The following is a 13,952-nucleotide window of genomic DNA, read 5'->3' as shown; positions in this document are numbered from 1 at the left end:
ACCTGAAAAGCTAACCTGAGAACAGTATATATAAAGTGATTCCATCTGCGTGCATGTGTTTTAAAGTATGGGGTATGGGATAAGACCTCTATACACAAGATGGTCCACCTACAGATCATGTTCCCCCAATTAGAAAAAACTCTTGACAACTGAAGTGAATGATGAATCCGTGGCCTGACTTAAAAACATATCTAAAGTTTGTTTTACAACACTATGGAGGGGAGGCCCTACAACAAGGCCTAACACTGAAGACCTAAGGACATCTATCAGGAACTACTTTTATGACTTTTACTACCTATACAGAAGACAGTTCTTTTTCAGAAGAATTGTAAGAGAAAAGATTTAAATCTGCATGGAGCATGGAGGAAAGTGGTATGGTGATAATTTCAAATTAGCACACATAAGGACTCTGACCACTCTGATCGAATACATGCCTACAAAGGTACAGAACGTCTCTGAAAGAATAGAACAATGGCCACTTCAGGAGAGTGAGATGAGGGAGGAAACACAGGGACTTATGCATTACCTAAACTTTTCACAAGAAATATGCATTGTTTTTAGAATTATATATCCAAATAAACTTTTAAGAAATTAAAACACAAAGAAGAAACTGGAAAAATGTGCAAAATATAATGCCATCAATTTAAAAAATGACAGACACCAAAAAAGTAAGGACATTTACAAGTATTAAAACTACATAGAAGAGTCTACGGCCATGCCACCCTGAACAAGCCCAATCCCGTCTGATCTCGGAATCTAAGCAGGGTCGGGCCTGGTTAGTACTTGGATGGGTAGACCACCTAGGAAAGGAAGACCAGGTGCTGTAGGCGTAAAAAATAAAAAATAAGGGACTATAAAATGACAAGGTCCTTGCAATGTGTGAGGTCAACAAAGGGTTGCCTCGACTAAAAAAAATTTTAAAAATAATATTTTAAAAATTAAAAAAAAAAAAACTACATAGAAGAACATCCAGAAAGGTACACTTAAGACTGATAGTGGTTACTGCCTCTAGTAAGAGACAGGAAGTCTAGAGTATTTACTTTTCATTGAAAAAATCTTTGCTATTGTTTGAATAATTATTTTTAAATGTATGTAGAATATTCAGCAAAATATAATGAATGTCTGCATATGATACATGCTACAACACAGATGACCCTTGAAACATTATGCTAAGGGAAAGGAGCCAGTCATAAAGGCCATATACTACATGTTTACATTTTTATGAAATATCCAGAGAAGGCCAATCCAAAGAGACAGAAGAGAATGGTGGTGCCTGGGACTGGGGTGTGTGGGGAGTGACCACAAACTGGCATGAGAGATCTTACTAGTATGATAGAAATGCTCTAAAACTGGATTGTAGTGATGACTATACAAACCTATAAATTTACAAAAATAACTAAAATGGACATTTAAAATAGGTAAATTTCATAATATGTAAATTACACCTCAATAAAGCTGTTATATTTTAAAAGACAAAACAAGTAGTCACCACATCACTAGAATTTACTTTAAAATACCTTTCTTCTAGTGGGAAAGATTTTTAAAAAGGCAAAATATTGATTGTAACATTAATATGATAGAGACACAGAGTTCATTATATTTATTTTCCAAAAGAAAAATATGTCTGTAAAAGCTGGCCAACACACAACCACAAAACATAAGACTTCACCAGCCACCAAGGAAATGCAAACTAAAAGAAGTAATACATTTTGTCAGATAAATATACCTTGTAAAAATTAAAAATAATAATTCCCAGAAAGCAGGCTTTCTAATGCCTGTTAATAAGATTATTACTTGGTTTATCTTTCATGGAGGCAATCTGGCAATGTTTATCAAGAACCTTCGAAAAGGTATATCTCTGACCTGGCAATTCCACTTCTAAGAATTTGTCATAAATAAATAAATGGGCTATATGTCACAATTTAAAAAAAGATTTGAGAGAAGAAAATAATTAGGTAAGCGAACAGATATTTGTAACAGTGAAAAACAAAAATCAATAAATGGCTGCTCGAATAATTTATAGAATACACTCAACTAATAGAATTTTTAGCAGCCATAAAAAAAGACATGGAAAGATATCTATAATGTTTAGTGAAAAGAAGGCTATAAAGCAATGTATTATATTATGATTACATTTTAACTTAAAATATATAATAACATGCATATAAACATCTATATATGCATGTACATGTATACAAACTGACTGATTAGGTTTGAGTGTTTTATAAGCGGCTGTCCTGCCTTCCTTCAACATTTCTAAATTTGCTAATTTTTTTATATTCAGTATTATTATTTTTACAGTGAGAGAAAAAAAGATATTTCCATTTTCCAAAAAGGCAAACCTCCCTATGGAAAAATAAACAAAGGGCACATTCAGTCAATTCAGAAAAGAAATACAATGGACATTTAGCACATAAAAGTACTCATAAGAAATGACAAAATACAAATTAAAACAAGATTACATTTATTACCTACCAAACTGAAAAAAAATTATTATGATATGCAGCACGGATATGGTATTAAAGAAACAGTCACTCATATAGTAGTGGCAGTAATACAAATTAGTCCACCTTTATGGAGGACACAATTTAGCAATTAAGTTATTAAGTGCAACAAAAGCCACATTTATCTTTAGCCCAGCAATCTAATTCTAGAAGTAAGTTCTAAAGAAATAATTAATGATGCAAGCAAAGATTTAGCTTCAAGGATATTCAATACTGAGTTTATATTAACAAAAAATTGAAAACTTAGAGAGCCAACAAAGAGATTATTAAATTATTATGTATCCGTGCAAAAGAATACTGTGAAGCCCTTAAAAGTAAAAAAGTGTAGAATCAGATTTAAGAACGGGGAAAATGGTCACAAGAGATTGTTACAAATAGTGCATGTACTGGTTGAAGAGTGTCCCCCAAAATTCATGTCTACCTCAAACCTCTCAGAACATGACCTTATTTGTAAAGTCTTTCCAGATGTAATTAGTTAAGAGGTCGTGCTAGATTAGGTTGGGCCCTAAATCCAACTGACTGGTGTCCTTCTAAGGCAGGGGAGATTTGGAGACACACACACACACACAAGGAAGAAGGCCAGTGACTACTGAGACAGAGATCATGAAGTGGTGCAGCTACAAACCAAGGAAAACCAAGAAATTCCAGGAGCCATCAGAAACTAAGAGGTAAGGAAGAATTCTTCCCTAGAACCTTCAGAGGGAGCATGGCCCTGCTAGTGCCTTGATTTTGGATTTCTAGCCTCCAAACTGTAAGAGAATAAATGTCTGTTTCAAGCCACCCAGTCTGTGGCAATTTGTTAATGGCAGCCCTAGAAACCCGTATGTAAAACAGAGCAATCAACAGCACATACTCTAGTTCCAGACCACTTATATTTGAAACCTATTTCTTCCATTTATTACCTATGTAACTTTAGGTAGGTTATCTAACCTTGCTGAACCTCTTTTTCTATAAAATGAAAATAATATCATTTATTTCCTAAGATTACTGTGAATATTAAATTATATGTTAAATGTAATCACTTAAAACAGTACCAGAATACAGTAAATATCCACTTTTGTAAAGCAAACACCATTACTTACACACACACACACACACACACACATAGTAGTAGAAAGACATAGCTCAAAGGGTTAAAACTGTTTCTCTCTGGGTCCTGTGAGTTTGGCTTTTTTTTTCTTATTGGTACTTTTTAAATTAACTATTTTATTATAACGGTTCTATTATGACATAAATCTTATTGCAGATATTTTTAAATTCTTAAAAATTTTAAAAGGCCATCGTTACTGGTTATAATTGTATGCAAACACCATTCCCCAGCCAGTAATTTCCACTCTTTTAAAGCCTGTTATCAAAGTATTAAAAAAAATTAAAAAGAAAAATTTACTTTAGAAAATAAATGCTGACCAGAAAGCACTTAAGAAGGACATCATGTATCATTCAATCAATCATTAGTAGGCTGTTGCTCCATAACATGCTGTGAATCACTGACCTCAAGCACAATAAAGCAAGTGTGAACCCTCAGAAACACTTTATAGACCCAGGGCTCACACGTTATAAGAAAACACAACCGTTCATTTTTAAAAGTGAGTCTTTTAAGACCCAGTACATAGTAAATTCAGTGGGGCTGCATTCCATATTTGGAATAAACTGCTCCCCAATCCAAGACATATATTAATTCTGGCAATCGTTAGAAAACCACTTAAAAAATTAATTACCCTGTCAAAAAGTGAAAAATGTATTAGTTTCATCTGCATGAGGTGATTTAAATAAGAGTTAAACCTCTTCAGCTTTGTTGCTTTTTGGGTCCGTAAAAAGTTCAATTACAAAATGTATTCTCTGACAGTATCTCCTAAGTAAATTCAGATGAGCTCATTACTTAACAGATTACTTAACACACTTAGCTCTTAACACAGCAAAATAAAGGTTTAATAATTACACATAATTACGGGTGACAGCCTGGTGCTTGGTACAGTGAAAAAATTCTACTGTATTTGAAGAGACCAAAGTCCACTACTGCATTGTTAATTTTAAAAATATCTATTTGATCAGCCTATCCAAGTACTTTGACAACTAAATTCCATTCCCATTGAAGCAAAAGAGGTACTAAGTCCATGGTACCCACTACTCTGAATGTGAAAAACAATTATTCAAATCACAATACCACTGTTTGTTTAAAAAAGATATATGATTTTATATATGCATATACACATGCATAGAAAATCCTGTGTGTGTATGTAGAATTCTATAGGCACAGAATTTTCTAAAAGATAAAGAAATAGTAGTGGCTATATTTGGAAAAGAGAGGGAATTTTTGTTTTTCACTTTTACTTGAGGTTGCAAATTAGTGGCCTAAGGACCACATCCTTCCCACAGATGTGCTTTATTTGGTCAACACAGTCTTTTAAGCTTCTCTTGGGGAAAAAAATATATAAGAACACCGAGTCCCCATTCCGGCATAGCAACATTTGACTTAAGGCAAGAATCAGGCATCCTCTTTATAAAAATCAAGTGCTTTCCAGATCACAAACACTTCAATTGTTCATGTTTCTCACCTGAGAAACAAGAACAATAGACATTTAGTTTGCAACTCTTGTTTAGAACCTTCTAAACTATCTGAACTTACTACAGGCTTACATTACACTTTAAAATTTTTCCTCAATGAAAACTTTAGAGCTTACAATTTTATTTTCCACTCACATATAAAGAACTATGATACCTAATTTTTCTGAATAACAAATTCTCTTATAAACTGAATGACAAAGAATATTCATTACAAGGAAATATGCCTAGAAAGGTAGGTATATAAGGTAGGGCCAATCTTCAGAGGGCTCAAAATGCTTCCAGAAACAATATTCTTGTTGTTACTTATATTTTAACTTGCTTTCAAGTCATGTGGGAACTATTACAACATTTAAATTTCATACTCAAGTTAAACTTACAAACAAAAAAGCCTGAAAGGAGCTTAGTTTATAGGACTTTGTTTCTTCAAACTAGACATCAGCATCTCCATAAAAACAAAGCCTTTACTCCATCTAACTTCACGCATTACTTGAAAAAATATTTATTGAGCATTTGCTATATACAAAGCATTGCATCAGATGGTTAGAAAGAAACAAAAGCTAATAGGGGGCCTCTTCCTCTCCAGAATGTGTATCCTATATGATAAATGTTATTAAAAAGGCAAGTGTGGAGTTCAGAGAAGACAGCACTACTAAAGACACTGATTAGCGTCCCAATTAAAAAAATAAAAAATAAATAAGACTCCATGAGGCATAAAGAGAAGAAAGAATAGCATTCCAGGTAGAAGAAGTAAGTTTAAAATTGGGACAGCAAAAGTATATGTGGGAAATGAGCAGCAGGCCAGTTTAAATGGGGGCACAGAAAAGTAGGTGATCCAGCACAAAGATATGCCAGAAAGGTAGCTGCCGATAAATTGAGATCAATCTTTGGAGGGCCCTGAATGTCAAGCTAAAGCTCTCTGCTTTTTATCTAACACACACACACTGTTAAAGGTTTCTGATAAAAGAAGGGCCCAGATCAAAGCTGTGATTTAGAAAGAATGATCTGGTAGTGGTATGTCCACAAAATGGACTGGAAGAAAGCCAAGTGTAGAAAACCAATTTGGAGACTTTCTATGCTACTCTGCTGGAGTGGTAACATAATCTACAAATTAAAGTGGTGGCAAGAGGAATGGAAAAAAAGAAACTGTTGGGAAGTGCACTGTGAGTGGAAATAAACTGGGTTTGGCAAATGTTCTGGGGTGTCCAGGAAAGAGAGGGTGTTGGAAATAACTCAGTTCAAGTCTAATGTCTAGGAGACCATTGGAGCTATTAACAGAACAGGAAAAGTCAAAGAAAAGCTGGTTAGGGGGTAGGGAAAAGGATAAATTGACCTTTTAAACACATTCAGATTGGGGTGCCTAAGAACATCCATAAGTATTCCCCACCCCATAAGAAAATTTGCACACTTTTCAGGCCCAGTTTTTAGTGATGGCCAAAGAGTAAAGTATATATTTAATACAAGACTATATTTAATGCAGAGTCAATAAGAAGCCAGTTCCAGAACATATAACTACTAAAATTAAACTCCATAGAATGAACTCCTATCTCACACCATATACAAAAATTAACTGAAAATGGATCAATGACCTAAATATAAAAACTAAGACCATGAAACTCTTAGAAAAAAACAGAGGTAAAACTTCATGACCTTAGACTGGCGATGGATTATTAGATATAACACCAAAAGCAAAAGCGACGACAAAAATAATTAGATAAATTGGACCTCACCAAAATTAAAAACATTTGTGCATTAACATTGTCAAAAAAATAAAGATACCCATAGAATAGGAGAAAATATTTACAAATCACATATCTGATGAGTCTAGTATCTAGAATACATAAAGAACTCTTAAAACTGAACAAAACAATATAATTAAAAAATGGGCAAGGGACTTGAATAGACATTTCTCCAAAGAAGCTATACAAATGGCAAACAAGCATATAGAAAGACATTTAATATCATTGGTAATCAGAGAAGTGCAAATCAAACTCACAATGAGGTACCATTTCATACCCAATATAATGGCTATAATTTAACAAAGGAAAATAAGTATTGGCAAGGGGGTGGAGAAATTGGGACAGACCCTCAAATGTTGCTAGGGAGAATGTAAAATGATTTAGCCACTGTTAAAACCAGTTTAGTGGTTTCTCAAAAGTTAAGCATAGAATAACTATGTGACCCAACAATTCGACTGCTAGGTATACACCCAAAAGAACTGAAAACAAGTACTCAAACAAATACATGTACACATGTTCATAGCAGCACTATACACAACAGCTAACAGCTGGAAATGGCTCAAATGTCTACCAACAAATGGACAAAAAGTGGTATACTGGAATGCTGTTCACCAATAAAAAGAAATAAAGTACTGATACATGCTATATAACATGAATGAACCTTGAAAGAAGCCAGACACAAAAGAAGACATATTGTATCATTCTATTTATATGAAATATCCAGAATAGAATGGGGTATTTAAACTAAATTTGAAAGATCACAGTACATGAAGATAATTTTGAATAGGGTGATAACATTACTGTAAACTGAACTACTTTATGGTGGTTTGGATTTGAACATCCCACAGAAACAGTTATGTTTAGAAATTTGATTTGATTCAAGTGTGCTTTTAATAAATTGGTATTGTTCTTCTGGTACTTGACAACTTTCATCATATTCTCTCCAAGTCTGCCTCCTGTTTCACATCCTCAGTTATTGAACGGCATCATCTCCTGCCAGTTGCCCAATAGGTACATCCATAGAGAAAACATTCAGATTGGTGGTTATCAGGGGCTTGAGGGGAAGAAAGGAATGAGGAACAACTGCTTAATCAGTGCCAGGTAACCTTTTGGGGTGATAAAAAATGTTTTGGCTAGACAGATGATAGTTGCACAACACTGTAAATACACTAAATGCCACTGAACTGTTCACTTTACCATGCTCTAATTTTATCAATTTCACCTCAATTTTTTAAAAAATAAATAATATTCCAAACCAAAAATAAAAATAAGCTCCATGTCTTGTCACTCCTGATCCCATTTAACCACATTCTAGCCAAGCCAGTCTTCTAGACAGCCCTGCCCACCTGCTCCTGCCTAGTTTCACCCAGGAAGTATCCTCTACCTATAATACACTGCTTTTCCATCAATTCAAAACTCACAACCATTTCAAAACTTAACTTCTAAGAAGGCAACTTGTCCATAGCAAGCATTCAATCTTTGAAGCACTGGTTCAATTTGATTCAGTCCATATTCCTACCTATTCTGAAATTTTACTCATTTAATTCAGTATTAACATTTGAATGTTTCCTTCTTATTATCCTTGAAACTTTTCTGATAGTTTCAGGCATGTTCTTTTCCTATTAGAGAGCAAATTATGATAGAGGCTGTGTTCTGCTTCTGGTATTACACTATCTGCTAGGGGTCTATCCAAAATACATTTGTTTAAATACTATCTGGTCAATAGTTTTTGCTGTTATGTGCTAGACACATTTTAGTGGGGGGAGGGTGCCGGGGGTGGGGGGCGGAGTGAGAGGATGAAAGGTGGTAAAGAAACCACCTCTAATCATCCAAGCTGTAATTAGTTCTGATTTGACCTATGATCAGAAATGCAACAGGACAGTAAAAAGACTTCCTGCAGGACAATGTACTTTTTTATTGTGTTCTTTTAAAAATAAAATAATCTGTCTGTTCTATTTGTAAACTATATTATATTATACCTAGAGTCCCAGCTTGTTTGTGCCACTCAAAAAAAAAAAACCAAAGGAAAAAAAGTGGAAAAAAAGAATGTCCAAAGCAATAACTCTCAATCTTCTTAAAAATGCAATTGAATGCACAACACTCTATCACTGAGTGTTACACAACCTTTCCCTATCATCTTCTTAAAACTGTTGCTTGGCACACATTTTTTTAAGGAAACCAGTATAAACATCAAGTTTTATCTGTCATAAAATGACAAGTTTCCTCGATTCATACATATAAACCAGAAAATAGATCAAAATTCATTTAGCACACAGGTGATGAAAAATTGATTAAGACCAGGCAGGGGAGGCACTGTGAGATCAGATAAGAGTTAAAACCTGATTTTCACATCTAGATTCCAATTTCACTTCATTGCATAGTAGTTATACCTTTATTTTATCCCGGAGGGTGCCTCTGACAGTGTTCAGATACTCAACAGGACATTGGTTTTTCAAAAATGTTTTTCCCAAGTTACTTTTTCAGAAAACATTTGTTCCATCCATGATGGGCACCCGCATGTAATGTTCCGAAAAATATACGCTGCTTCCTGAAGATACCTGGAGGCAACCTAGGATGTTGCAACACCAAAACTGCAAAGCCCTAATGAACAGGAAGGAGAAAACAGCCAACGTTGTCTATATGCTAGTGAAAGATATTTTACTTATACCTATACTGAGAAATAAGGCCAATACTAACTCCTAAGTTAATGTCCTCTAAAAATCTAGATATATTATTTGTCTCTTGTCATAAATGTTAAAGAACTCACTTTAAAAACAGAACAGAGAAAGTGAGTTTGAAGGCCAGAAGTAAATTTAAAATCTTATGTAACACTGAAGTACACACTTAAAATTGGTTAAAATGATAAATTGTTATGTACTTTACCACAATTTTTCTCTTGAAAAAATATATAAATCTATTAGACTGCATAAAGAGTGAGAAACCATTGAATGTTTAAATTATAAAAAGTTGAAAATTTTTAGTGCTTTGAATAGAAGCTTTCTGACCTCTTAAGGATGGTGTTTAGTAGATATTCTTCATCTTTAAGGTGGACATAAGCAAATGAAAGAAAGCTTAAATTACAAGAGACTTAATTTTGACATAATTCTAGCCAGAAAAATCATTAAAAACTCTAATAAAGTATCATGCAAATCTCTACCCTCAGAGACCTAAGAGTAAGCTATCTTGTAAGGGTTAAATTCAATTCTGCAGGAAAAACAAGAATAAACTAGAGAGTCTCTTAAACCAGCTTCCAGTTTTAGAATTCCAGGTTCTATATTCACAGCCCAATAGTGTCTCTGCAAGACATTCCATCTATAGAAAGTTATACTAATCTACGAATCACTTCAGTTTGTTTTCAGATATTGGGTTTTTTCACCATACCATTTATGTACGCACTTCGGAAGTGAAAAATGACTACTTTTGTTTGAGGCACATCCACCAATCTCCAGCAGCACGCTGTCAGCTCAAGTGTAAACACTATAAAAATGCTTAACCTGAAACAAAACTTGGTTCTAAATTAAACAGAAATACCTATATAATGCACACCCAACCTAAGACTAAGACAAAAATATCTGTGTTTACAGGGTAGAAGATTTACAAAGCTAAAACATTCAATTTAATCAGTTTTTCAACGGCTTCTCAGAAAGTTATTTGTTACCAACAACAAAAAAATTCTTTTGAAATCAAAAAGTCTTTCCAATTCATTTTACAAGACTCATGGCTTTCATTTTAATTTTAATTTATAATTTTAATTTATCCCATTATTTTTTAACAGTCATCAGACAACTGAATGAATGGTGGTTATATATTACAACCCAAAGTAGGCACTTATGAAATCACAGGAAAGGTAATCATCTTATATTCAACAGGTTAACCATAGCAATTTGAGAAATATTTTGCCAACCTATATTAGGCTATCTCAACAGGTTCCAAAGTTAGACATTAAATGACACTTAAAAACAATACATTTCTAGACTCAAGAGATTTATTTAAACAATACACAAATATTTTGACCAAGTATGCATGCAGACAATATTTGTTTTAACTAGATTTTATTAATTATGATGGGTATTTGCTTAAAACAAAAGTCTAACAAGACAAATTTAGCCAAGTTGACATAGAAATCAAAATACAATATTGAACTACGGAGCTCACTGCTTTCATTAGAAAAGAATAAAGAGCCTTACTCCTTTCCGTTTACAAATGATTTTTCATTTTATAACCAAAGAAAACAACCATGACAAAAAATAAGGTAATGCAGCTTAAAGCTGAGCGATCACTTAATTGCCTGAAATCCTAAGAAGCTATTGACTGCCGCTTTAAAACCAGAATAGTTTTTAATAGTTCACTCCTTTGTTCAGAAATGTATCACATCTTGTTTTATATAGATGACATCTAATCAGAATACATACTCTGTCCATATCTTTCAGCTTAATAATTTTTTATATAAAAATTCAAATAAAATTTTTTTAATGCAACAATAATTTAAGTTTTTTTTTTCTTGTCCACACTGGGCCTCATCTTTCACAACACATAAAAATAAACAATCTTAGATGTTAAAACACATGCACCTCAAGCATATAAAGTTCATTACACTGGTTCTGTAGCCATAATTGTACTAATAAATACTGACTCTAAAGAACTAAAAACTCACGGGACAGGGTTTAAATGGTACGACTCACAAGGGGGTGGAGAGAAATAATGATCCTCCCTTACCAAACTGGCAGCAACAGTATGCCAAGTTTCCTATGCTGAACTAGTTAGTATAAACAAGGAAGAACAAGAGTTGGGGGTGGGAAAGAAGGCAGGCAAGAGAACAACTCTCCCTAAGATACAGCTTTATTTCTAAATTTCACCAATGTAATACCTCTTTTCAGTGTTTTCAATAACCTCTGTCACTATTTAGTTAATGTTCAGGAAACTACTGCATGTTGTAGTCCCTGCCTGAGATCAAAAGATACAAGAGGGAATCACAAATGCTTCTTTAATTCTAAGACTATCTCCTGCATTCAATGCCTCAAAGAGTTTTCTAAATATCTAGAAATTCAATCTCACTCTTGCTATAACAATAAACTTTAAAGATAAAATAATAGGAACCATCAATGACGCTGAACAAAAAAAAAATTCACACATCGCCTTTGGTGCTGTGACAGCTACAAGGCTCCCATTAGTAAAATGAGCATCATTTGGGATACATTCTCTTTTTCTGGTATTGTCTTAGGCATTCAGTAGACATGGAATAAAGGGGAGGCTGGTTGCACAAGTGATGCCAAGAGAAACAAGACTCCACAGGTCAGGGGACTGAATGCTCAACACAGAGAGCAAAGGGCACTCATCCCATGGTTTTCTGAACAATGAAATATGACTTTACCTGAAATCCTTTCAAAGGAGATCTAATGGTCTCCACTTTATCACTCACCCTGAGTGAACCCGACCACGCCTTCTGAGAGAACAGGGGAAGCCTTGCCTAACAAAAATAGCAAGTGCTACATCCAAAGCCAAGAAACACTCGTTTAGTCTAAGTGCATAGTCTTCTGCCCCAATTGTCTTCTACTCCAATGCAGTCTTCTACAAGGAGACTCCCAGCTAAAAATACTTGATTCCCAGTGTAAGTCAAGTTCTCCATTTTCCCAAACTTCTACCAACCTTCTTTCTTTCGGATAAGCCCCTCTCCATTCCGACATTCTGGAGGAGAGGGCTGCTGTCTCCTCACAAAGTTTCCTTCCCCAAGACAATCTCCTTTCCTTCACTTCACTTTCCTAAGGTTTTTGCCAGACGCTGCCCCAGGTCTAGCACTCTCAGTCCTCCATTAGCATATCTCTTCAGAAAGTCATATCTCTAACCGTAACCACTTCTCCTCCCTCATAATATTCTTCCCTTTTTCCTATCTGTCCTCGAATGGAGACAAGCGCGCGCGCACGCACGCACACACACTCATACACACACACTCATACACACACACACACACACACACACACACTGTTCTCAGCTCCTAATTCCCAGGTCTTTCCCACACACGCACGCACGCTGTTCTCAGCTCCTAATTCCCAAGTCTTTCCCGCGCCCGAGGTTCCTCCATAGCACCTAATACTTTCCCGGAGTTTCCCCTCATCCCTGTCTTTCTCAGTCCCTAACTCCACACACCAAGCTTTCTTCTACTCCCCAAATTCAGATTTCCTGTGCTTTTTACTCTTAGCCAACACCACAGCCCTCTTCCTTCCAGGTTTACACCTATGCCTCGATACTCAAGTCTTATCTCCTCTTCCCACGTTGCTCGGGCCCTAATACTCCATCCACATAACTACAAGACACCCCTCCATCTGTCTTCCGCCCCTCCTGACCCCCGTGGCCTCCAACTCTCTTCGTTTTCTAGAGCCCTGCTCAGCCCCCAAATATCTCCTATGCCCCTAGGCCTTCCCCACACGCCCTCCCCGCCCCGGGAACAGAGTACCCCTCAGTGCCCGCCCGGCCCGCCCTGTCGCCGGGCTCGGGTGGCCCTCCTCTTCCCTCGGGGCTCCGAGGCCGCTGCCAACGCTGGCGCGGCGGGGCCGGCTCACCAGTTGGTCATGTCCAGGAAGAAGGCGCAGCCGGCCGGGTTGAGCTGGAAGCCAAGCAGCCGCTGGAACTCGGAGATGAGCACGTCCTTGTCGGTGGTGCCTAGACAGCTGAACTTCTGCATCAGCTCGGGGTCCAGGTCCACGTCCATGCCCTCCATGACTGGGGCCGGACACTCGCTTCCCCGCCTCCTCACAACCGAGCCGCCGCCGCGTCTCCGGGCCCGGGGACCAGGAGGGGGCCCGCTGCTAGCTGGCGCCGCGCCCCCGCTCCTCTGAGGTAGGCCCCGGGCCTCTCACCGCCTCATAGGGGTAAACTCACTCAGCCACTCACTCACTCTCGCGCTCCCCCCCCTCCCACCCCCCCCAGCGCTGCCGCCTCCGCCGCTGCCGCCTCTTGCTCCTCCGCCGCCTCCGCCTCCTCCCGCGCCGCTCCCACTGCGCAGGCGTCGCCCGCCTAGGCCCCGCCCCTTCCTCTCCAGGAGACCCGCCCCTCAGTGGCGTCACAACCCCGTGACGTCCCCCGCGTGACTTCACCGCGGTGGAGTGAGGGGGCAGGGAGTGAACAGGAAGAAAGGCAACGCGGGGTAGCG

General features: G+C 37.0%; 1 protein-coding gene and 1 pseudogene across 3 annotated transcripts in view; one reads left to right on the top strand and one right to left on the bottom strand.

The window, feature by feature from the left end:
* ILRUN (inflammation and lipid regulator with UBA-like and NBR1-like domains) overlaps nt 1-13,719 on the bottom strand; it is an 84,349-nt gene extending 70,630 nt beyond the window's left edge. Inside the window, exon 1 of one of the 3 annotated variants that reach the window (XM_039856214.1) lies at nt 13,363-13,719. In XM_039856214.1, coding sequence (XP_039712148.1) covers nt 13,363-13,520 — 158 coding nt within the window. In that variant the 5' untranslated portion in view covers nt 13,521-13,719. The remainder of the gene's footprint in view (nt 1-13,362) is intronic. The other 2 variants (XM_039856213.1, XM_039856212.1) reach the window with 2 other exon arrangements.
* On the top strand, nt 706-830 carry LOC120597754 (uncharacterized; annotated as a pseudogene).
* Nucleotides 13,720-13,952: the final 233 nt, after the last annotated feature.

The sequence above is a fragment of the Pteropus medius genome, unplaced genomic scaffold (assembly GCF_902729225.1).
Source record: "Pteropus medius unplaced genomic scaffold, Ma_sr-lr_union100, whole genome shotgun sequence".
Classification (NCBI taxonomy): Eukaryota; Metazoa; Chordata; class Mammalia; order Chiroptera; family Pteropodidae; genus Pteropus; species Pteropus medius.
The sequence above is the reverse complement of the archived record's forward strand: the minus strand, read 5'-3'. Positions and strand labels throughout refer to the sequence as shown.